Source organism: Microcebus murinus, chromosome X, assembly GCF_040939455.1.
Source record: "Microcebus murinus isolate Inina chromosome X, M.murinus_Inina_mat1.0, whole genome shotgun sequence".
Lineage (NCBI taxonomy): Eukaryota > Metazoa > Chordata > Mammalia > Primates > Cheirogaleidae > Microcebus > Microcebus murinus.
This window is the reverse complement of record NC_134136.1, coordinates 60,733,227-60,757,216: the sequence shown is the minus strand read 5'-3', so window position 1 is coordinate 60,757,216 and position 23,990 is coordinate 60,733,227. Positions and strand designations below refer to the sequence as shown.

The 23,990-nt window shown below is 37.6% G+C and overlaps 1 protein-coding gene across 1 annotated transcript; it reads left to right on the top strand.

Moving 5' to 3' along the window:
- The first annotated feature begins 1,623 nt into the window (after window positions 1–1,623).
- On the top strand, window positions 1,624–23,436 carry MOSPD1 (motile sperm domain containing 1). Its single transcript, XM_012764801.3, has 6 exons — window positions 1,624–1,756; window positions 12,957–13,211; window positions 13,325–13,400; window positions 14,723–14,940; window positions 19,997–20,158; window positions 21,860–23,436. Exons 2-6 carry the CDS (start codon window positions 13,058–13,060, stop codon window positions 21,889–21,891), a joined length of 642 nt encoding a protein of 213 aa, XP_012620255.1. The 5' UTR covers window positions 1,624–1,756; window positions 12,957–13,057; the 3' UTR covers window positions 21,892–23,436.
- Window positions 23,437–23,990: the final 554 nt, after the last annotated feature.

Sequence of the window (23,990 nt, the reverse complement as noted above, 5' to 3'; positions counted from 1 at the left end):
GAACTTTCTTGATTTTGGATCTATTGATTTTTTGTGTTCTTGTGTTTCTATCAGCTGCTTCTCTGTCTATCTATGAGACCAGCTGCTAGTGTAAAGATGCTGCCCCAAAGAACTGCTAATGCCATGCGGGTTTGTTTATGTGCACGGCCTGAATTCCCTTCATTTATACAGAACACCATAAGCCAGGTCATCCATAACCCAGGGAGTCCTTGTAATTTGTTGTATATTTCAAAATAGCTAGAAGAGAAGAATTCAAATATTCCCAGCATAAAGAAAAAATAAATGTTTGGGGTGATGGGTACCCCAATTACCCTGATTTGATTATTACAATTATACGAATGTATCAAAATATCATGTGAATCCTAAAAATATGTACAGCTATTATTCATCAATTTAAAAAAGAGGATTGCAGAGGACTTTTTTTTTTTTTTTTTTAGGACATGAAGTCTTACTTTTGTTTGTTTATTTGTTTTTTTGAGACAGTCTCACTCTGAAGCCTGGGCTAGAGTGCCATGGCATCAGCCTAGCTCACAGCAACCTCAAACTCCTGGGCTCAAGCAATCCTTCTGCCTCAGCCTCCTGAGTAGCTGGGACTACAGGCATGTGCCACCGTGCCCAGCTAATTTTTTCTATATATTTTTAGTTGTCTGGCTACTTTCTTTCTATTTTGAGTAGAGATGGGGTCTCGCTTTTGCTCAGGCTGGTCTCAAACTCCTGACCTTGAGCGATCCTCCCGCCTTGGCCTCCCAGAGTGCTAGGATTACAGGTGTGAGCCACCGCGTCCAGCCGTGTCTCCCGTGTCTCCCACTTTTGCCCAGATGAGTTCAGTGGCATGATCATAGCTCACTGCAACTTCTAACTCCTGGGCTCAAGTGATCCTCCTGCCTCAGCCTCCAGAGTAGCTGGGACTATAGGTCTGCACCACCACGCACAGCTAATGTTTTACATTTTTGTAGAGACAGGATAGCGCTATATTGCAGGCTGGTCTCAAACTTTTGTGTTCAAGGAGTCCTCCTCCCAAAGTGCTAGGATTACAGTTGTGAGCCATTGGGTGGGCCCAGAGGACCTTGTACATCATGCTAAGGGGTTGTAGGTACTGCTGAGACTGAAAGGTTTGAAGCAGATGTCACATATATACATCTTAGATAATCTGATCCTTCTGGCTGCTGTCTGGGAGATGGTTAGATTGAAGTAAGAGTGGAAGGAGAGAGTCCAACAGGAGGCTACTTCAGAGGTATTAATACAAGCAAAAAGTCATGAGGTCTAAACAGGGTCTGTAATGCTGAGGATAAAGTGGAGAAAGAAGTGGTCACTAAGACATGTCTCAGAAGTGGAATCAACCAGCCCTGGGTACCTCATTGGGTGAGTGTATGTAAGGGAGTGAGGGCAGGAGGCCAGGGTGACTGCCTAACAGGTGCAGAGAGACGGCCCTCTGTGTCTCCACTCTGCTCAAGGGGTGGTGGGAAGGGAGAGCCAGGTCAGAAGCCAGAGAAATAAGAAGTTTGGAGCACAAAGGAGGGAACCCCAAGAGACCAAGTGGCCAATTCCGAAGCCCTGCCCCGGGCCCCGCCCCCGCCCCGCCCCCGGCTCCACCTCTTCTTCCTCTCCCCTCCCCCCAGTCGCGGCTCATCCTCCAGGGCGGAGAGAGGTGGCATTTGAGTCCTCCGGTATCCCAGCAGGCAGTGCAGCCTAGAGACGCTGACAAAGGAGCAGAAGAGCAGTAGCAGCTGCTTTCCGAGGAGCCGGTGTTTCCGAGGTGAGAGTCCCCCACTGTCCCGTCACCCACTTCCTCCGACTTGGGAAACGTGGAAGTTACGTGGCCGAGCGCCCCCGCCGAAAGAATGACCCATACCCAAAGCCCGAGCTTGGCTCTGACTGACAGCGCGGCTCCGTGGCGCCGGGATGCCGGTGGGCGGTGGGGAGAAGGTGGAGGGGGTCTTTTCTGCCCCATCTCTGACTGTCAGTGGCCCCGCTGCCCGCGACTCCCGGCCCCAGGGTCTGGCCAGCCGGCGTGTCGCTCGCTCCTGCCCCGGCAAAGGCAGGCTCCGGAGCCTCCCTGTGCCTGCCCGGCGGAGTTCGATTGCCCCAGGGATGCGGCTCCTGGGACAACTCTTCGGCGGAGGTAGTGTGGAGGGCTGGGGGAGGGAGGTTGACTCCCTGTTCGGGGTGACACCGACCTCGCCCTTCCTCCAGCCCAGCCGGTGCCCCTGGCGAGCAACTGGAAGGAAATCAGCAGGGCTGGACCCAAGCGTCCCGGGATGGCTTCAGCTCTGCTGTCTCTGCCTGGAGGGAGATGAAAGTAGGGTGGAGAGACAGGGAGGGACAGCGAACGCCTTCCTGGAATAATGGGGGAGGGGGCAGGGGTACGTGGCCTGAATCCTTCCCCCTCCCTGGACCTCCGCACGGATCCTGACGGTTGCACCAGCTGCTCGGCTGTAAACAGGCTCACATGACCGGTTTCACATGGAGCCGGCCGGTGTGGGGACGAGGGTTGGAAGGCTGGGCCCCAATCTGGTGGAGCTGAAGTCCCTGGACAGACCGTTTTATCCTCCCTCCCCAGCCCTCCTGCCCTTAATCAATGTTCTGTGGTTTTCCCCTTGGGGAAAGTAACTGACATATGCCCTCTCTGGGCTGAAGTAGCATTTCTGCTCCAGTAGAATTGAAGAGATCTCACGTCGGGGAACAAAAGGGCAAATATTAAGTAAAAACTGTCCCAGATTTTTGACCTTTGAGGGAAATGAGAAGAGGACAGAAACCTGAAAAATTGGGTCCTTTGGATCGTGCCTAAAAAGCAGTCGTGTGCTTTTGGAAGGCATTGTGTTCTTAATGTGAATTCCAGACAGTAGGGGAAAAGTCTACTTTTTCAAGCAAGGCACACATGGGATTTAATACATTCTTGATGATGATCTTGTCCACACTTCCTCCTGAGTACTGGAAAATGTCTTTGCCTAGAAAATGTCGTATGCAGAATACTGAATAGGGAGTAGACACCAACTTTTACATTACACATATATTTGGTATAAAGTAGTGGGAAGTTTGGAAAACAGGAAACAGGGCCAAATGTGTCTTTCAAGTTGTTCACGTCTACATACCCAAATAGACCTCGAGATCAAAGTAGTTTCTGAAGCATTTCTAGAACTCTCAAACACCAGGACATTTGAAGTTCAGGAATGTTTCAAATCTGAGGGGTAGTTGTGATGGATTCCCTATACATGTAATATATAATTAAATATAATGGACAGCATTCAGTGGAAAGCTATCCCTTTATAAGCAAAGATAGAAAATAGAACAAATAGCTTATAAAATAATGAATGTTTCTTAAATTGTTCACCCACATTTTCTTCCCAAATGTTTTATTTTTATTTTGTTAATTTTTTGTATTTTTAATTTTTTTTCTCAGAGGGCTTTTACATTTAACCCCATTTTCTGAAAGCATAAGACAAGAAATTACAAGAAAAACTCATTTCCTAATAACCCAATAAAGTAAATCATTTGCTACTGTTCTTTTTCTGTTCTTACAAAGGAGCAAATTACCAATGTTACTCTGAATGTTGTTTTGCCACCTTGTAGCATTCTGGAGAATCTTGCCCTACAATGAATATTTTAAGTGATTGACTCTTTGAGGCCCCTAATTTCTTCATATGTAATATGAAGGTTTTCTTTTATTCTCCAGGGTCCCCTATAGATTTCAAATTCCATAAAAGGGTACATTTTTTGATTGGGAACTATTCTTTGACAAAATAGGTTGGTCAAATAAGCCCAGATATCCAGAGTCATAATAGAAATACGAATTGCACCCTGCAAAATTCTCACTAGGTAAATTAACTGTATAGGTTGACCTGTACCTCTCTCTTCATCAGGAAATTGAAGATGGCCTTGGCTAAATCCTGCCTCCAAAATTAGAAATAACAGCTCTACTTGACTTTCTTGACCTTCAGGGCATAGTACAAAGTCTGATTCTTTCACTCATTCCAGCTTGTTCCTAAACTAAGCAGACCATGTGATTAGTGATTAAATTAGAATAAAAAAGGAAGGCTGTAGCAGCATCTCACTTTTGCAGTAGCTTGGTTAGATCTCCAGAATGAATGTCTGGTTTTCATTTTGTCTGGGTTCAAAATTTAATTTTGTCTGCACATCCAGAAATTATCACTCATTCTCAGGGATTGATTCACACTAACCAAACTCACAAAAGATTTCTGTTAACATGAATGCCAATTGACTAACTTACAGTGAGAAGTAGAACTGCCAAGCAAACCAGAAGACCCGTATGAACCAAGGCACCCTTTGCTCTTGACTATGTGGAAACACTAGAACTTGCTCTTGACCTCCCTTTTTTCTAGAGGCTCTGCAGTCTACTTTTTTCAAACCTAAAGGTTGATCTATATATTTGACAAGAGTACAAATTTCTTTTATATAAAAACCATTTATTTCAGTCACACCTTTGCATGGATATATCCTAGTCACCTGATTGAACTTGGGTCACCTCTAAAACATCTCTAAAATCTGTTTCTTCTCCATTCCTACTGCCTTAGTCTAGGCCTTCATCTCTTTATGCCATATTCATTCAATGGTTGTTTGTTTTTTATTGTAACTACTGAGGAGTCAGGTGTTGTGCTTGATTGGTCAATGGCACCCACTCTCCTACTTCAAATCTTACTGGGTCAGCTCTCTGCCTGAAATTCTACAGAGGTTTCCCATTGCCTGAAGCAGTTTCCAAAATTTAGTGTGGATCAGAATTATCTAGAGGACTTGTTAAAACACAGATGGCTGGGCCCCAATCCCGGAATTTCTGATTCAGTAAGTCTAGGGTGAGAATTAAGAATTTGCATTTCTAACAAGCTCTCAGGTGAAGCAGCTGCTGCTGCCCCTGCACTGCATTTTGAGAACAACCAGCATGGGGAATCAAGTCTAAACCCCCAAACTTGGCTTAGAAAATCTTTTACATTCTGACTCTAACTTACCTTTCCAGCCTCAGCTCTTGCCACTCCCCCCATACATGCTATTTTTTAACTATATACAATGCCAAAGCTCATTTTAAGCATGCCTTTCCTACTACAAACTCCTATTCGTTAAGGCAGATAACTTTCCTTAGGCTCCCAGAATGCTTGTATGTACCAGCAATTTAATACTTCTCACATTTAATTACTGCTATATATCTTTTTTCCTTGCTAGAATGAGTTTTTGGAGGGCTCAGACAATGTTTTCATCTTTTCTCCATATTCCCTAGTACAGTGCCTGGTATATAATAAGTGCTCAGCAAATGTTTGTTGAATGAATTTGCGATTCTAAAATTTCTGAGTGATACATGTAGCAACATATATATTTCATGTAATGAATCAATGTGGATTTTGGTTTGAGAATGCACACCTTGAAATAACTGAAGATGTTTTCTTGTACTGCCCATTATAAAAAGAAAAAAAAAAGAAATAACTGAAGACATATTGGGATGTTGTAACATGGAAATAACATTAAATATAACCAGGTTGAAAATAACACATTTTTAAAAAATGAAGTGTTTTCAAAAAGACATTACTGTAGGGTATTCTTTTTTTTTTATCTTAAAACATACACTACTCAACTTTTACATCTTGAATATGGAATAGCCTGTCACTACCTATCATTTTTAGGTAGCAGTCAATCCCATTAGTAAGATAGCAAATGATACCAAAAACCTAGAAAATACATGAAAACAAAATTGCCAGTTATTGAGCAATGCACATTAAATATAAAATGAACATTATAACATCATTTATTATGATTTTAAGGACATACCAGCCATTAAAAACCCTAATAGACAATACTGTAAATTCAAAGAGGTAGAGAGCTGAGTTTATGAAATAGGAGAGAAAGAGGTTTTAATACAAGTGAGATTAATGAAAAGGAATTTATTATTCTTAACTATTTAGAATTTAGTTGGCCATTGGCAAGGACTGCACCAAGTATGGTGAAAGGAGATAGTCTCTGTGCCCAGATAAAAGGGAGTAAACGGCAAGAGATAGAGACAGGTAGTTAAGTAGCTTGGTACGTTGTGGCCAAGCAGATGGGTCACTAGTTTCTGGGGAAGGTTCTACGTTGAATCACCCTTAGCTGTCCTCAAACTTTGGACCACTTCAGAACAGGAATCCCCAATGACTACTTACTTCGTTTGATTCTTCTTGAAGCCTCCTCTTTCCAGAAAAAGGTGTGTGAAGGGTGCAAATGAGAATATGCTGTGAATGTGGTTTCTGTGCTCCTTAACAGTCTCTAAGTTTTGAATCTGTGGTGATAAAATTGAATTGATAAAATTGAAACTCCCCTGTTTATGTCAAAGCCTTATTTATTATTTTTTCCTCCTCTGGTCAATGCAAAGTGAGGAAAACAGAGAAAATAATCAACACTTTGGGGTACTGGTCTCCCTGGACTGATGGTAGAAAGCGTATGTGAAGATTTTAGTGTTTATGCTTCTTTTTGTGGGAGAGTAGTTTGCAAACTGGTCACAAGGTGGTGTGCACACATAGGTTTTCTTTCAAATTTTCATTCAGGATTGATTTTCTGTGCCTTTGATACAGGGGAGGAGGCCAAGGCAGTTTCCTGTATCACCAGCTCCCTGCTGCACTGTCTGCCTGTAAGGTCAGGAGTATGTTGGAGCCTCAGATTTCCAAACTGCTGCTGGCCTGCAGCTCTGAAGAGCCAGGGGAAATGAGAGGGAAACAGGAGGAGGGAAGGGGGGAGGAGAGGCAGCTGGGAGTGCTGATTCTCTCTGCTCTCCTCTTACCCCAACCCATGGCAAGCAGCCACCTAAGATTTACTGTTCCTCTAATTAGGATCCTTTGCCTGTCTTTTATGGACAAAATGTGTTCAGCTATGGGGGGGGGCATGTTCCTGGATGGAGGAGACGGTTATTAGTAGACACCTGTAGGATAACAGATAAGCTCCCTATCTGCTAAATGCCCAGCACTGAGCTTGAGTCGATGAGGGGTGCAAAAACAAACAAAACCACCCTACAAAAACCAATATGGTATTATACCTGAAATCTGATTGAGGAGTCAGTGCACACAAAACAAATGTCAAAATGTTTAACCTGTACAGTAGGTACATTAAAAATACCATAAAATTGGTGAGATCCATGTAGATCAGAGTAGTAGAGGAACAGTGCAAGGAGGGAGAATTTGAACTAGGTTTTGAAGAATGAGTAAAATTTTGCTGTCCAGAGAGGAAGAATGGGGCAAACCATGGTTATTAATGCCTTAATGAATAGTTACTGACAGCCATAGCTGTTTTATAATCAGGAAAAGAAAGTGTGTGCAACTCAGTAAGTGAAATTTGTCTTTTGATTTTTCTTTATAAAACTGAAAATGAAATACAGGCGATACAGACTTGATTGTAACTTGAATTTTGGATCATCCTTTGAGAACTCTGATCTTGAAAAGCAGAGAAATTTTCTAGAGACGAGGGCATGTGTGGTAGTCAGCATGAGGAGGGGAGAAGGACTTTTGAATTAAGACACAGAGGAGATGATGACTATAAGGAAGTGTGAGCCTGGGCACCAGAGTTCTGTCACCAATACCCTGTGCAACCTTGGGTAAGTCTCTTAACCATCCTCCTGGGCCTGCTTTCCTCATCTGTCAAATGAGAAAGATTGAGAGCTAACATTCTTTGACTTGGTGTACACTTGACTTTTGGAAAGCAACTTCATAAACCGATTTGCAGTAAGGTTTTACCAGCTTAGTATATAATCTCTCCCCAGGATTTTTGCACTTTATCATTTTGTAATATGGACTCAAGCAAAGAGAAAGTGTTAGTCTCCAGAAAACCATCAATTAAAGGCCGGTGTTATGCTTCATTATGTTTGTTGGCAGAGTTGCTAATATTGCTCTGGTGGCCTGGTGTTAATTCTTCCCTAATTTCCACTGGTTGGAGTTCAGGAAGTAACTTATATCCTAGCCAAGATAACTGATAAGTGGGAACAGGGATGTGAAAAGAAATAATAGTAAACTGCTCAAAAATGATTAAACACATGTTTAATAGTGACAAGGTGCTGGGCACAGTGGCTCATGTCTGTAATCCTAGCAGGTGGGAGTATAACTTGAGGCTAGGAGTTTGAGACCAGCCTGGGCAACATAGTGAGACCCTAATTTAAAAAGTAACCAGATGTGGTGGCACACACCTGTAGTCCTAGCTACTTGGGAAGCTGAGGTAGGAGTATCCCTTGAGGCCAGGAATTTGAGGTTCCAGTGAGCTATGTATGCCACTGCACTCCAGCCTGGGTGACAGAGTGAGACATTGTTTAAAACAAATAGTGACAAATATTAAAGCAGAAAAAAAAAAGACGCTAAGAACCTAAAAAAAAGTAAAAAAAAAATAAAAATAGTGAGAAGGAGATAGCTTATTCATGTTTCATGGGGAAATGTATACATATTAAGCTCAAAAAGAGACCTTAAAAATTAAAAGAATAAGAATTTCTATGTCATTATTCAAAGTTAGCAAAATTTCTACTCTGACCTGTGCCAACTAACCTTTCCTTGAAGTTAGAACCAAGAGTTTAGCACTTGTCTGTATGGTTAATTTTGAGTTCCCAGTCAGATTTATGAATCATTTCATACTCTTTTATAATATATAGTTTTACATTAGAGTTGCACATGTTCTTAAGTTTGCAAGTCATCTTAAATAAACCTTTGTTTTTCTCATTATGAGTTTCTATTTTGTATAAAATTATTTAAAATAATCGAAATTATTCTATTTAACATAGTTTAAGGTTTTCAGTATGTTATTAGAGGATCATAAATTAGAAAATGGAGTAACAGATTTTTCACACATTGTTTCTAAATTCTCTCTTGTGTTTCAAAATTGGCACCTTTTTCAAATTAGGCCCTAGTAGAGTTGTTGTTGTGTAATTTGATTTTTTATTTTTTGAAAAGTATACATAGGGTTCAGAATTCAAAAGACATAAAAAGATATGCAGACAAAACTTCCTCCCTTCCCTAGACACTCAGGAACGGATATGGGTATCCTTCCAAAGATTTCATCCATAGACAGTAGGTTTACATATTCATTTTTCTCCCTTTTCATACAAATGGTAGCATATGCTACACACTGCACTGCTCCTTGCTTTTCTTAGTAAACACTACGTCTTGAAGATCAGTCCATGTCCAACTACACAAAGAGCTTTGTCTTTCTTTTTGACAGATATCTGGTATCCCAGCAAATGGATAGACCACACTTTATTTAATGAATCCCCTATTAATGGACGGTTGGACTGTTTCCAGTCTTTTGCTACTAACAACAACAACTAGCTCTTATTCAGTGCCAAGCTCTGTTCTGTGTGTTTCACATAAATCATTTTATTTAATCCTCGGTGCTATAAAGAAAACCTTTCACATACATGATTTCACATAAGGGGAATATATATACTAGATAATTCCCTAGAAGTAGAATCTCTGGATCTGAGAATGTGTGCATTTGATTTTGGCAGGTATAGTGGTTATGCCAATTCACATCCCCACTAGCAATGTAAGAATGTGCCTGATTTCTCCCACCATGTGCTATCAAAATTTTAATTTTTGCTAATCTGATAGGTCAAAAGTTTTATTGCAGTATGGCTTTAGTTTGCATTTCCCTTGTGAATGAGGATAAACATCCTCTGGTAAGTTTAAGAACAATTTTTATATTCCTTTTCTATGAAATATTTGCTCATTTTTTAAGTTTAATTTTTGACAATAATTGTATGTACTTTTACATTGAGTTTTCTTTTCTTAATTTGTAGATCCTCTACCTAGTAGGGAAATTAGACATTGCCTGTGATGTGATTTGCAAATGTTCTTACATAGTTTTTTGCCATGCAGAATTTTAAAAGTTATGTAGTTGAATTTATCAGTATTTTTTGGTTTCTGGTTTTATGTCATTGTTAGATAGCCTGAGATTATTTTTAAAAAATTCCTATGGTTTCTTCTAGTGCTTTTATGGTTTTATTTATTTTTACATTTAAAGTTTTGATCTGTTTGGAATTTACCCTGATATAAGGAGTAAAGGATAAATCCAACTTTATTTTTTTCTGGATGGATACCTGGTTTAACCAACATTTATTGATTAACCTATCCCCCACAAATTAGAGATACCACTTTTTATTCTAAGCTAAATTCTCATGTTGATAATTTTAGAATGAGATGGGGCATATTATTTAGTGATATCAAACTTGATTGTTTTCTTCCTAATAGCCAAGCTTCCTAAGAAAGTAATTATAGAGCTTATTATTTTCTATGGAAAAAAATTATATGCTAAACTTCTGAGGGCACTTTATCCAAATAGAAATGTGTATGGCTTTGAGCAAAAGAAAGAAATTAAAACCACAAAATTAGAATTATTTAATCAGATGCTTTTCAGAATAATCTTAGTTTTATTTTATTGAAACAGACAGTTTGGTATAGTGGAAAAAATACTGGATGAGGAGGCTGGAGGCTTTCCAACCTTGTTTTTTTATCTGTCTGGTCTCTTTATAATTAAACAATAACAACAAACACTTAGAACATTGCCTGGCTTATAGAAAGTCCTATCCAGGAATTTTACATACAGTATATTAATCTATTTAGTCTATGTAATTAATAAAAAGTTTGTCATCTGTTATGAATTATACAAATGTTACATATCATTACTAATAAAAATGTTGATAGGCCCTTTCAGCTCAGTCAAAAAAAAAAAGCCCCCCAGATCCAACACTTATGAATTACACGCATGCTATAAAGTATGGCTATAAAGCCAAATGATTATCTGAGACAGCCATGGAACTAAGTGCCTTTTCTTTTACCTTCACATTTCTATGCCTTGTGTATGCTGTTCCTTTGGTCTGAATGCCCACCCTCCAACACATAACCATGTACCCTTCTTTTCTTTAAAGACCACCTTAAATTCATCTCCTGGCCCCTCTCTCCCAGGTAGAATTACTTGTGTAGTCTTCTGATTCCCTAGCATTTCATATACCATGGAATGCATTATAATAGAGCTTGCCTCAGTATTTTTATTGTCAATTACACTTGAACTTCTTGAGGGCAAGGCCTGTACATTATTTATCTTTGTATCTCTGCTCAGCTTCTGACGTAGTTCCTGGCATATAATAGATGTCTAGCTGAAAGAAAAGAATGAAAATGTGCATACATGATTATACAGATCCTATTTGATAGAAGTTGGAAAGGCCACTAACAGAATCAGAGCATAATGAGTCCTGAAAGCTAGTAAAACCAAATAATTTATTCATTTGTTTTATTTCTCTTTGAATGTATGAGACCCTGAACTTCAAACTATTCAGTGGTTTACAGCCTATTTTAAAGATGTGATCTACAGGACAAAAATCAGATATTTTCTCTAATTATATGTTTCAGCTTTTGCATTTTATTTTTAAAAGCCACACTTAGGGTGCTTGCTAAATAAGAATATTGGTTAAAGTAAGATTGGGAAATACAGAAACATCACACTTATCAGTCAGACAGACTTACGTCAGCTACAGCTATCTGGAACATATTCAAGAACCCCAGAGGGAATCCAAAAAGGCCTCTGAAGTTGGAAGAAAATAGCTCGCACAAAACATGTGTACTTGATGTAGGAGGGGAGGCACATTGCCACTGGCATGCCAAAGCATACTTACTACTGAGTTTGGATTTTCATAGAAAACTCCAAGGATTGCTTTGCAAATGTGGCTATTCGTCCTCTTTTCAAGGCATTTTAGCTTGTCTGGGGTTTTAGTAGAAAAACGATTAACTCTCCCACCCATGCTGCCAAGACGGCACTAAATAAAGCATTGTTGACGTGAGTGTAAAAGTGATTCTCATGTTTTTCTCCTAGAAATCGTGGAAACTTTGTGTTTTATTTTTTAGTCTCTAAGAATTCTAATTGACTCATGTAAAATCAGTTGTCATGATACTTAATTTATTCTACTTTTTAAAAAACCTGAGGTTTGGCTAGGCATGGTGGTTCATGCCTGTAGTTCCAGCACTTTAAGAGACCAAGGCAGGAGGATCCCTTGAGCCTAGGACTTTGAGACTAGCCTGGGCAAAGCAAGACCCCATCTCTTAAAACATTTTTTTTTTTTTTTGAGACAGAGTCTCACTCTGTTGCCCGGGCTAGAGTGCCATGGCGTCAGCCTAGATCACAGCAACCTCAAATTTGTGGGCTCAAGCAATCCTCCTGTCTCAGCCTCTTAAAACATTTTTTTAAAAATCAGCTGGGCATGATGGCACATGCCTATACTCCCAGCTATTTGTGAGGCTGAGACAGGAGAGGATTGCTTAAGCCCAGGAGTTGTAGGTTGTAGTGACTATGATGATGCCACTACATTCTAGCCTGGACAACACAGTGAGACCCTGTCTCTTGAAAAAACAATCTGGCTAGGCTTGGCGGCTCGCACCTGTAATCCTAGCATTTTGGGAGGCTAACGTAGGACAATTGCCTGAGGCCAGGAGTTCAAGACCAACCTAAGCAAGAGACCCTGACTCTACAAAAAATAGAAAAAATTAGCTGGGCGTGGTGATGCATGCCTGCAGTCCCAGCCACTCGGAAGGCTGAGGTAGGATTGCTTGAGCCCAGGAGTTTGAGGTTGCTGTGAGCTATGATGATGTCACTGACTCTAGCCTGGGTTACAGAATGATACCTTGTCTCAAAATATATATATATATGGGGTTTAAAAGGACTGATGTCCCGTCGGATCTCACCTCTTTGAAAGAGGATGATTAATTTGAGAAATACTTCTTTATTCCTTTGAGTATTTATATAATTTATCATAGGTTGAGATTCTGAATGTGAAAGGAACATGTTTAAACTTCTTGGATAATTTGGTAAAAGTTAAATAAGTTAAAGAAGAGGTCAAAAGGCATGTGTAAATAATTTGGGGGCCTATTTTAATGCATGTTAAACATGCTTTTTGTGGAGGGACTATAGAATAATGAAAATAGGTATCATTCAGTTTTCTTTCTTTCTCCTTCTATTTCTAGATTGCCAAAATGCTTTGGAGTTTTTAACTGAATCTAAGAAAAGTCCAAAATAGATTTGAGACTGTAAAGACAGAAGCTACAGCAAGGGGGATTCAGTGTCAATGCATCAACAAAAAAGACAACCAGAGTTAGTGGAAGGAAATCTTCCTGTTTTTGTGTTTCCCACGGAGCTAATATTTTATGCAGATGATCAGTCAACACATAAGCAAGTGTTGACTCTGTACAATCCCTATGAGTTTGCCTTAAAGTTCAAAGGTGAGTCTCCCAGGTCTATTTTATGGATTTTTAAATGGTCCCTAGTAATTTTATACTTGTAGAAACTAATTTTTTAAAAAAGTACTAATGGCCATTGTGACTTTTTCTTTCAGTTTTGTGTACTACTCCAAATAAGTATGTTGTCGTTGATGCTGCAGGTGCAGTAAAGCCCCAGTGTTGTGTGGATATGTAAGTCAAGATCACTTCCTGGTAACACATTTTAAGTGTGTTAATAATCTTTCGTGTTGGAGCTAAAGTATGTGTTAGTTTTATGAATATTTTCTCATTGTTGTGGTTTTAGTCATAGCAGGGATGTTTATGAAGGTAAAGTTCTGACTTATTCTTTTAAATTTCTCCATCTATAATAGGGAATTTAGCTTTTTTGGATCATCTTGCTATTATAGTGATATTTGGAAAACTAATAGTACTATAGTCTAAGAACAATAGTAATATAAATGCATCTGAAATGGCTCAGCTAATAAGGCTGGAATTTGCTCTATATAAACAGGAAGCAAGTATGTAACTACTCATCTGTAAAAGGTTATCTGAGCTCTTACAGATAATTTCATTTTAGAGTATCAGAAAAAAATGATTGTTTGTTCAAGCTGTTCATGTTTAATTTTCACTTTAGAACTAGGGATGACCAGATGGATCCATTGACCAGCCTTAATTTAAGCTATCAAATACACTGTATTTGTTTAAATCTTCTGCGAGAATGAGCAGAATTCTTTTTTTGAATACATTTTCATCAGTTCAAAGCCATAAAATGATTTATCTTTGAGAACATGTTTTTGCACATCTTTTGATTTTCATTCAGTACATAACATGCAAGGACTATTCCAAAGAAATGTAGTCTCTTGCCAAATAAATGTTACCTTTGACCTAATTGTTTTGTGTTCCCTAGTAAGAATGAAGTGAAATAAATGGAATTGCAAAAAAAAAAAACCCATAAAAATTATAGTGCTTTGTACTCTTTTCTCTTTAGAGAAATACAGAAGTATATTCTTAGCCTTCTGTTGCATTGGTCATGGTGGATTACTTACTTATTCAATTGCTTATTTTTACCTGCATGCATGGAATTCAATTTTAAGTCTAGGGTGAGGTTTGTTACATGAGCAATAAATAAGTGGCAATAGAAATTTATGAGATGTCTGTGGGGAAGAAACAATTTCATATATTCCTATTTGGTAAATATTGCTGTATACAGATACCCAGAAAAAAAAAATCATAGCTAAGGAGAGTTTTCTTTACCTATCATTCTTATACTTAAGACTTTTATTCTATGTTTTGGAGTATGTGCTTTCATCACATATTTCAGAATTACCTATTTTGTTTAGGATTATACTGTGATTTCTTTCTTTTTTTTTAGTATCTTAACAAATTTCTGTTTTTGACTATTTGGTTATAGTCAGTTAATATTGTTTTACTGTATTGAAATATCTTGCTCCATTCTGTTTGACAGGCCCCAGAAATCTAAACAGCATTTGCTATTTTTTTTTTGCTGTTTTCAGTGTGGTTCGTCATAGAGATGTTCGATCCTGTCACTATGGTGTAATAGATAAATTCCGTCTCCAAGTTTCCGAGCAAAGCCAGAGGAAAGCTTTGGGAAGGAAAGAGGTGGTTGCTACTCTTCTTCCATCTGCAAAAGAACAACAAAAGGAAGAAGAGGATAAAAGAATAAAGGAACATTTAACTGAAGGTTTATTTTTTGAGCAGTCGTTTCAACCAGGTAGTTTTGGGTTGTCTTTAAAGACCTTTTGAGGTCTTACACATTTTTTTAGCTATTTATTTATAATAATTATTTTAAATGGGAGAGGTAAGAAGAATTACTAGAAAAATAATCTGCCACTTTAAACCTAGTCAACTACTTTAAAACTGAACCTGGAGAATCGGGTGCCCGAAATAGAGCAAGAAGCCTAGAGCTGGACTTTCAGAGGGGAGAATGTCTCTCACTGGACTAGGCTGCAAGGAGAGGGCAAATGTTGCTGTAGCCTTTTACATATATCTAGATTTAAATCTATAAATATAAATCTGAGACTGTATGCACCATACTTCATGATGCTAGTACCATTTGGCAATTCTATACTTTTGTTTCTATGACTTTCCTATATCCTTTCTCATTTAATTAGTTCAAAGGAGGAGAGAGATTGTGTTTGGCAATAGGCCAAGCTTAGTGCACTGTTCATATTATTTTGAAAAAAAAATCTCATTAAAGTTGAAGTTAATTAAACTAAGTAGATTATAATATCCCCTGTGGGCTATTAATTGAATCCCTCTCCAGTCCTCATTTCCTTCCAGCTTAGATATTCAAAAGTGTTATGATATATTCTTTCAACATTGACACTATCCTCATATTCAACTCTTTGGATGTTATTCCCCTTTTCCTCTTAACTTCTCATTATCTCCTCCAAACCTGTTACAAGAGGAGGAAGATAAAATTTTCCATAGAAAAACACGGAAGCTTTTTGATAATGATATATGAATGTGATAGCAGCTGTCCTTGAAATTGCAACATGATATATGAGGGATTTTTAAAAAATCTACTTGTCATTACATTAATCCATAGATCCATATCAATTTGTTCATTTTAGAATGGTTGTTTCTTTTATTTATTTTTTAATCTCCTAAATGTTCTCCAGGATAGAATGTTTATTTCAATAAGATAGAGAGTAGTGCCTCTTTAATTTACTGTTGCCAACTATCTCTTCTCGGGCCATGTAGGGAGGGCTCAGATTTTCTGGTGATAGCAGGACTGGGGACTAGGCAGTAGTTAGAAGACTCTTTTCTTCTCAGCAACTATTGCTGAGTGACAGGACCAGCTTTTCCTCTTTTGAAGCTGAAAGAGAACCTCTGTCAAATGTCACCTTGTCAGATCAATATTATAAAGTTTACTTATTTATGAAATGCAAGTTTCCCCTTTTAAAATGATTCCTCTAGAACAAGAAAGGCCATTTAATGAGTTTGTTTTTTGATGTTAAATTCATAATTTAAAGTGGTCATTGGAGCTCAGTTTTATATTTAACAGACTGGTAAAATAATAAGGGCAAAAATAATAAGAGTTAAGATTTAGGGGTGTATATGGCTGTGTGTCTATCTGTATATATACGGAGAACTTTATTACTTTTATTTTTTTAATTTATTAGAATTCAGGAAAAATCAATAATTACAGTATGTATTAATCATTTTTATAACGAACCTTGGTATCTAAAGTATATTAGAGAATTTTTCTAATTGTAAAATTGGAGTAGGTAGATGAATGAGGATGGGTGATATTGGCATAACAACGCGGTAGTCTCTTTTTTTTGGGGGGGGATCTCTAAGCCATTACTGTCAGGAAGCTCAATGAAAATAGGCATCTTATTTTTGTCTTGTTCCTATTGTGTCCTCAGCACCTAGCACAGGGCCTGGCACAGAGTAAGTTACACAGCAAATGTGTGAATGAGCTGAATTGGGAAAGCTGGACTTCAGGTCTGGTGAGGGTCTATGGAATTGGTTTTCTTAGGCTTACCAGATTTCTATGGCTGTCTCCCCTCTGTAGAGGAAGGACAATACCATAGCAGAGCCCCATTCACAGTTCTGGCCAACATGTCCTGTTTATGGGTATTTACCGCAGTGTGTCTAATAATCTGCCAGTAATTTGAGTAAAGTTTTCTTCTTTACTAGAGCATAATGATGACTGATTTAGTCTCTGTTGACAAAGTCATATTTTTAACTTCGCCTGTCTATTACATTTATAGTGATTTGTGTGTGGTCTCCAGGATGTAGGATACTCAGGTTTTTCATTAAGTTTCTCTGAACTAAAACGTTAAAATAAATTGAGATTGTTTTCTGGGAGACTTATCAATGTCATTATATTTGAAAGTCTTTATTTAGCTTAGAAAACAGTTCAGCAAAATCATGTCATTAGAAGCATTAGAAATGCAATAGTGTTGTGAGACTCACCATTAGCTGGAAAATGGTTGATGGCTACATTATAAAAAATTTGGATTTTAAAATGTATTGAAAAGTCAGTAAAAATGAGAAATATTTTCTTAAGTTTGTTGTATAAAAGACATGTGGCAGTAACATTCAAGAAAGAAAAAAGCACCTATAATTCCATGCACTTACTAAATCTTATATAAGTGTTCTGTGTTATTTTCCAGACCTTGCCTATGTGTAGAAATTCAATTTTATATTTTGTGGATTGTTTCACTTAACAAAAATCTAACTGTTAAATTAAGAGAAACCCACAAAATATACTTTCATAAAATACTAAGAGCCCAGGTTATTGAAAAGGCATTTAAAAAGATACAGCTGAATCTTAGTAGGTTTATCTTAATTACATTATTCACAAACTGCTATGACTGTGCTGTTTGAATCTGTGCCCTCTGGCTTAAGAAAATTATGCTCTTTATTATTGTTTATAATAATAAAAAATTGAAAATGACCTAAAAGCCCATCAACCGGGAATTGATTAAATCATAAATATTTATAAGATGGCGTGCCAGGCAGGCATTTACAAGGATCTGATAGAATGATGGATATTTATATATTGTCATAGAAAAAGCTTCAAATGTATTTCTAAGTGAGGGGAAAAAACAGTTATATAACAGTATGTATAAAATGGCCTCATTTATGTGAAAGAATTCTTTTACATGTTTATATGGGCATTTATGAAATCTGAAAGGATATATACCAAGCTGTAACAGTGTTATCTCTAAGAGGATGGGATTACGGAGGAACCTTTATGTTTTCTATTTCTTTATAACATTTTTTTACAACAGTCATCTAGTACCAGGGGAGAAAAGCTCTTTCCATTTTCAAAAATTTCAAGCTTTTATGCAAATGTTTTTGAAATTTCTCTAAATACTAAAAATTCTTTGAAATTGTCTTTATTGTGGGTTTACAATGAACAGTGTAGTTGTAATAAATGTTTTCTTTAAATTCATCCTTGCAACATATTAATATATAAATATAAGGTTACTTCATTTATTAGCTAAAATAAGACTTTAGATTTTTTTTAGATATTTATGCTATTATTTCATCCCAAGCAATAATCACTATAAAATCTGAATTTGTTTTCACCTATCTGGCTTTAGCAAAGTTCAATTAAACTCCATACAACAGCTAAGGTATTAATAATTTAGAAAAGCTCTATTTAATAATAGAATGAACAGGATTATTTCATTAATAAAACACAAAAATTGTGTTGCTGTTGACTATTGCTTTTAATGAAAGGATGGGTTTGGGAAACACTACATAATAGAAAATGCTGTTATTTGGTTTCTTAAAAGTACAGATATATGTATGGTACATAGGCAGCCAGAACTGTAGACTTGCAGGCCTGACAACAAAATTTTATCATAAGAACATTTAACATGAGATCTACCTTAAAATTTCAAGTGTATAATACAGTATTAGTTGACTACAGGGACAATGTTGTAGAGCAGATTTCTAGAACTTACCCATCTTGCATAACTGAGACTTATGCCCATGATTAACAAGCTGCATTATCCTCCTTCCCCAGCCCCTGGCCATCACCATTTTAATCTGATTCTATGAGTTTGAGTATTTTATTATTATTTTTTTCTTTATTTTTACTCCTGGACTTCCCTGACAGATTTTTTCTTTTTTTTGAGACAGAGTCTCTGTCTCCCTGAGTAGAGTGCTGTGGCATTAGCCTAGCTCACAGCAACCTCAAATTCCTGGGCTCAAGTGATCCTCCTCCATCAACCTCCTGAGTAGCTGCGACTATAGGCGCGTGCCACCACGCCTGGCTAATTATTTCTATTTTTCTATTTTTAGTAGAGATGTGGTCTTGCTCTTACTCAGGCTGGTCTCGAACTCCTGACCTCAAGCAGTCCTCCCGCCTCTGCTCCCCTGAGTGCTAGGATTACAGGCGTGAGCCACCACGCCCAGCCAAGTTTGAGTATTTTAGATTGCACCTATCAGTGAGATCACGCAGTTACTTGTTCTTCTGTGACTGATTTATTTCCCTTAGCATATTTGCCACATATTGTTTCTGCTGCTTTTTTCTTTGCTATAAATGGGAGAGCAGAGGGCAAACACTTCCACAGGCAGCTTTATAATGTTCCAATAGTGCTGTTTTTTTGGTGCCCTAATATTTTCAAAATTGGTAGCAGGATGCAGTTATTCTGTCCAAACCTATCTAGAGACAGCCCTAAGATATTTCCAGCAGATAGTAATGCTCTTATGTAGTGGGCTCAAATGGAGTACAAACAAGGAATCCACTGAGGTACAAGATGAAAATATCAGAACTTTTACTTATATTTTAGCACATTTTACAAAAATTCCATTTGGATCACTTGAGCCCAGGAGTTTGAGGTTGCTGTGAGCTAGGCTGACGCCATGGCACACTAGCCGGGGCAACAGAGTGAGACTCTGTCTCAAAAAAAAAAAAATCTATTTATATGTTTTATATAAATTGTAATAGTATAGAACTCATGCATATAATTTATAAATATACATGCATTGATGATACATGTTCAAATACTTTCCACTGACTAGGGTGGAATGGGGGTGGTGGTGACCACTTTGCTTTTCCGTAGGAACTGGCTGCCTCCCAATGCCATCCCAACATTCTATCCTATAATGACTCAGAGAAGTTAAGTCATGGGCTTCCAGATTAGTCTAGCAGATAAGTACCCAAGGAATGGGATCAATGGGGAAAGAGTCAGAGAACTTAGACAACATCAGAATCCTGGTGAGTGGTGGCCAGTTTATGTGAAGGAACTTTCGTCTTAACATTTTTAGAAGCAAGCTCAGAGATTTTTGTCTTTTTACAGAAAACAGCACTGTCTCCTCAGGACCTAGTTTACTAACTATCTTCCTGGGAGTGGTGTGCATTGCAGCCCTGATGCTGCCAACGCTGGGGGATATGGAATCGCTGGTGCCTCTCTACCTCCACTTAAGTGTGAATCAAAAGTTAGTGGCTGCTTATATCTTAGGTAAGGGTTTTAAAGATGCATTTGGGGCATATGTGTAGGGCTTTATGTTGGGGGGCTTGATTTTTTTTTTTTTAAGGACAAACAGATGAAAGATTGCCTCAAGTGCATGTTGAAGTCAGGTGCACTTGAACATTTAATTTTTGGCTCACATTTAGTTCTTTTCAGCTTATTTATCTAGTACTGAATACTGTGTTCAATTATTTTCCTTCTGCTGACTTAAAATGGTATAAAATATGTATAAAATATAAAAGGCATATATTCTGTGATACAGCATTTCTACTTTTAGGAATTGCTCCTAGGAAACACTTAGATAAAATGAATATAGTGATAATGATAAAGAATGCTGCTTTTTTAAATATCATGAACTTTTCTTTTTAAGCCAGTTCCGTTATTTCCTGTTCAATCATTCTTTCAGTCATCCTGGCTTGAAATATTATAGTTAATTATTTCAATTGAACAAACAATTATTCACTACCTTCCATGTTTTAAGGATTAGGGTCTGGTGATGAATGACTCTTAACTCACATTTTCCTCTCACCTCTGCTTAGATGCCAACTCTTTTCTGTATTCCCTCTCAGTATTCCCTAGTGTGTGTACTCACGCTTTCTCTCTTGCTCTCTCTCGCACTCTCTCTTTTCTATTTTAAAATTGTCTTCTAAATTCTCTCCCTACTTTCTGTGTTCCTTCTCTCCCTATTTCTTCCTCCCATTTTTTCCCCCAAAACCATCCGTCACATTACTGTCAGATTGATTTCTGTTCTGTTTTGGTTTCATAATCACCTTCTTCTGCAAAGCCTTCAGGGGCTCCCTACAGTCCACAGGATGAAGTATACTCCATAGTTTGGTATTTGAGACTCTCTACTATTTGAGCTAATCTTGTCTAGCTGCTTCCCTCTATACATCCTCGCATGGAGCCTGTTAGATTATTCTTTAATTTCAGAAAAGCTCCTCTAGAGTCCTGGTCCTTCACCTGGAATGCCTTCTCATCTTCTAAGGCTTATCTCAGCTTTTACCATTGGGCTCAACTTTTCTGACTGCTCCATTCTTTCCTACATGATCATTCTCCGACTCTGTACTTCTTTGTCACACTTTCCTTACCATTCACTTAGGACTGAGCATCTTCTTCTTCTTCTTCTTCTTCTTCTTCTTCTTCTTCTTCTTCTTCTTCCTTCTTCCTTCTTCCTCTTCTTCCTCTTCTTCTTCTTCTTGTTTTATATGTGGAGTCTCTTCAAAAGAGACAAGCAAAGCAAGACTACTACTCTTTTGTCTCTTTGTGGCCCTAAGGCCCTGGGATGCAGATAGACTCTCGGTGTTTCTATTGACAAAGTCTGTTGGCTTTGTCCACACTTTCAAATGGCATGACTGCTATTATTATGGCAGATGTGACTGGATAAAGTAAGAGGAATGTTTGATGGATAGATTAGCTATGGCCAGACATTAGTGATTTAATTAAATCTATCCAGTGACTGGCCATTGCTGTAAATTGGATTTCTTCTGTATAATATCAACTAAATTCAAATTGACTTTGAGTTCTTGGTAGGGTGCCTGCCTATGTGCTATGTTTCATTTGCTCATTTTCTTTTCTCTCTCTTTTTTTTTTCCTGGCTCCTCATTTGCTCATTGAGGTCCAAACAATTGCTTATTGAATGGAAGATTGTATAAAATGCATATCTTTAACTGTTCTCCATTTTTCTTCTTTCAGGTCTTATTACAATGGCTATACTTAGAACATGAGCAAGGATTTCAGTTGGCTTCTGAAAGTAAATTTATCTTGAAAATATGAATGTGGACTGCCTTTTATCTCTTTCACTCCATTAACATGCTACAAACTATTAAATGATTTTAAATGATTGCAAATGTATAATATATTTTAAATTACTCTATAATTTTATTTGAAGGACTCCAGCACATTATGTTACAGACAGCAAGGATGCTTCTGAGTGACACCTAGGAAATTATTTGAAGAAATTCCTTTTATATTTATGCCAGTTGTATGAAAGGCTTTAATTAAAACACTTGTTATTTTCTCATCTTTTTTTCTAATTTACTTTGATTGTTAAGGGTCGTGTGTCCTTCAAAGTTAAAGACCTAAAAGAGCAAACTGACCAGCCTAAAAATAAAATTACATTTATTTTCTACCTAAGAACATCACTGTTACTATGTAAATTATACCTTGCCCTCTATCATTATAAACAGTTGCCATGGTGTTTCTAAAATAAGAGTTTTATAGTTAATGTGTGGAGGATTAAAAAAAAAAAGGTACTAAGGGATCATGCTTACCCAGGGTTCCACAGTAGACAGGACATGTTTAATTCATCTCGTGAACTACAGAATGGGTTGTGGTCCAGATACCAAGTATATGGGTTTTTTAAAAATCCTCAGAGAAGTAGAGTGACATTTCTATTTGGTCTAAGAGTTCTAAAGGAAGATAGGCATTTGTTTAGTTGGTTCACCTTGGCTTTACCTCTGGTTAATGCTTTATGTTAATAGGGGAAAAATCCCTTTATCTTGTGTCCCAAGCTCCTTGCCTGCCTGCCTGTGACTTGCCCAGACTGGGATTACCAGATACCAGGTGATTTATGTGGAGATGATTTTTCACCTTTAAACTGTAAGCCAAGTATAGAAAACCCTTGATAGCTGTGTCTATTTTATATCAGTCACTGAGACATTTTTTAAGTTTTTATTTATTATTAAAACAACTTTGCCAAAAAAGTCCCCTAAGCACAACTATTTACATTTCTTTATAGCCTCTTCTGATCTCTAACATATATATGCAGTTTTAACTGTTATTGTCATAGTAACTGATATTTTGTCTTAGGATTTTTATCTGAAAGCACAATGCATTATTAAGAGTCTCTTGAAAATCATTCAGATCTTTTTATAGGATGAATTTATGCACTGCTACTGTAGTATTCTCAAGGATTATATGTAAACATAAATGTATGCCTGAGGTTGGTTTTTGTAGGAAACAGTACTCTGCTTCTAAAAACTTTTATGTCTAGTCTTTCATAGAAAATCCTCATTGTTTAACCATTTGGGGAGCATAAATCATTAAATGGATCATGTCTGTACATTGTGTAATGACTGAAAAGCACATAAATGTAATCTTTGAACTTTGTAAAAAAAAATTATGTTTGGAGGCTATCCTTGTTTCTCTGTCCATCTCAAGTCCTCTGTGTGCGCACGTGTGCAAGTGCACACGCGTGTATGTATGTGTGTGATAACACATTGTAAAGAACAGAAATTACTTTAAAAAAATAAAAGAAAATGGAGACCTGAGTTTCACATTGATTTAAACATTTTATTTGGGTAACCTCTAAGGAGCTCAACATTTTAGCTCTGTTTCCAAAAGTTGTCTCTTATTCCTGTAGTTAAGTTGAAATATATCAGTTAGAAATGTCTTGTTTCTTAATTTACCAAGGGAGTTAATTCATTTTTTAATTTTAACTTTTTGAATAGGTAACAATCATATGCTTCAAAAATCAAACACTATAAAAAGGCATACAGTGAAAAATCATTCCTCACCATCCCTGTCCACCCCAGCCCCTTATAAGTGACTAATTTTATTAATTTAAATATACTTCCAGTGTTTTTTCATGCAAAAACATTAACAGATTGAGTATCCATTATCTGAAATGCTTGGGGCCAGAAGTGTTTTGGGTTTCAGATTTGGGGATGGAGACACAAAGTTCATTTATGTTTCATATACATCTTATACACATAGCCCGAAGGTAGTTTTGTTTTTCCCTTGAGGACACTGAGTAAACTTGCGCACCTGCCTTTTGACTGCAACCTATTACCTGAAGTCATGTGCGGAATTTCCACTTGTGGTG

What these genes read in the sequence shown, in the direction of transcription:
- MOSPD1 (XM_012764801.3), top strand. Translation starts at nt 13,058, where the DNA reads ATGCATCAACAAAAAAGACAACCAGAGTTAGTGGAAGGAAATCTTCCT. An exon ending in GTTTGCCTTAAAGTTCAAAG is followed by an intron (nt 13,212 to 13,324) that starts GTGAGTCTCCCA and finishes TTTTTCTTTCAG; the next exon opens with TTTTGTGTACTACTCCAAAT. An exon ending in CCCCAGTGTTGTGTGGATAT is followed by an intron (nt 13,401 to 14,722) that starts GTAAGTCAAGAT and finishes TGCTGTTTTCAG; the next exon opens with TGTGGTTCGTCATAGAGATG.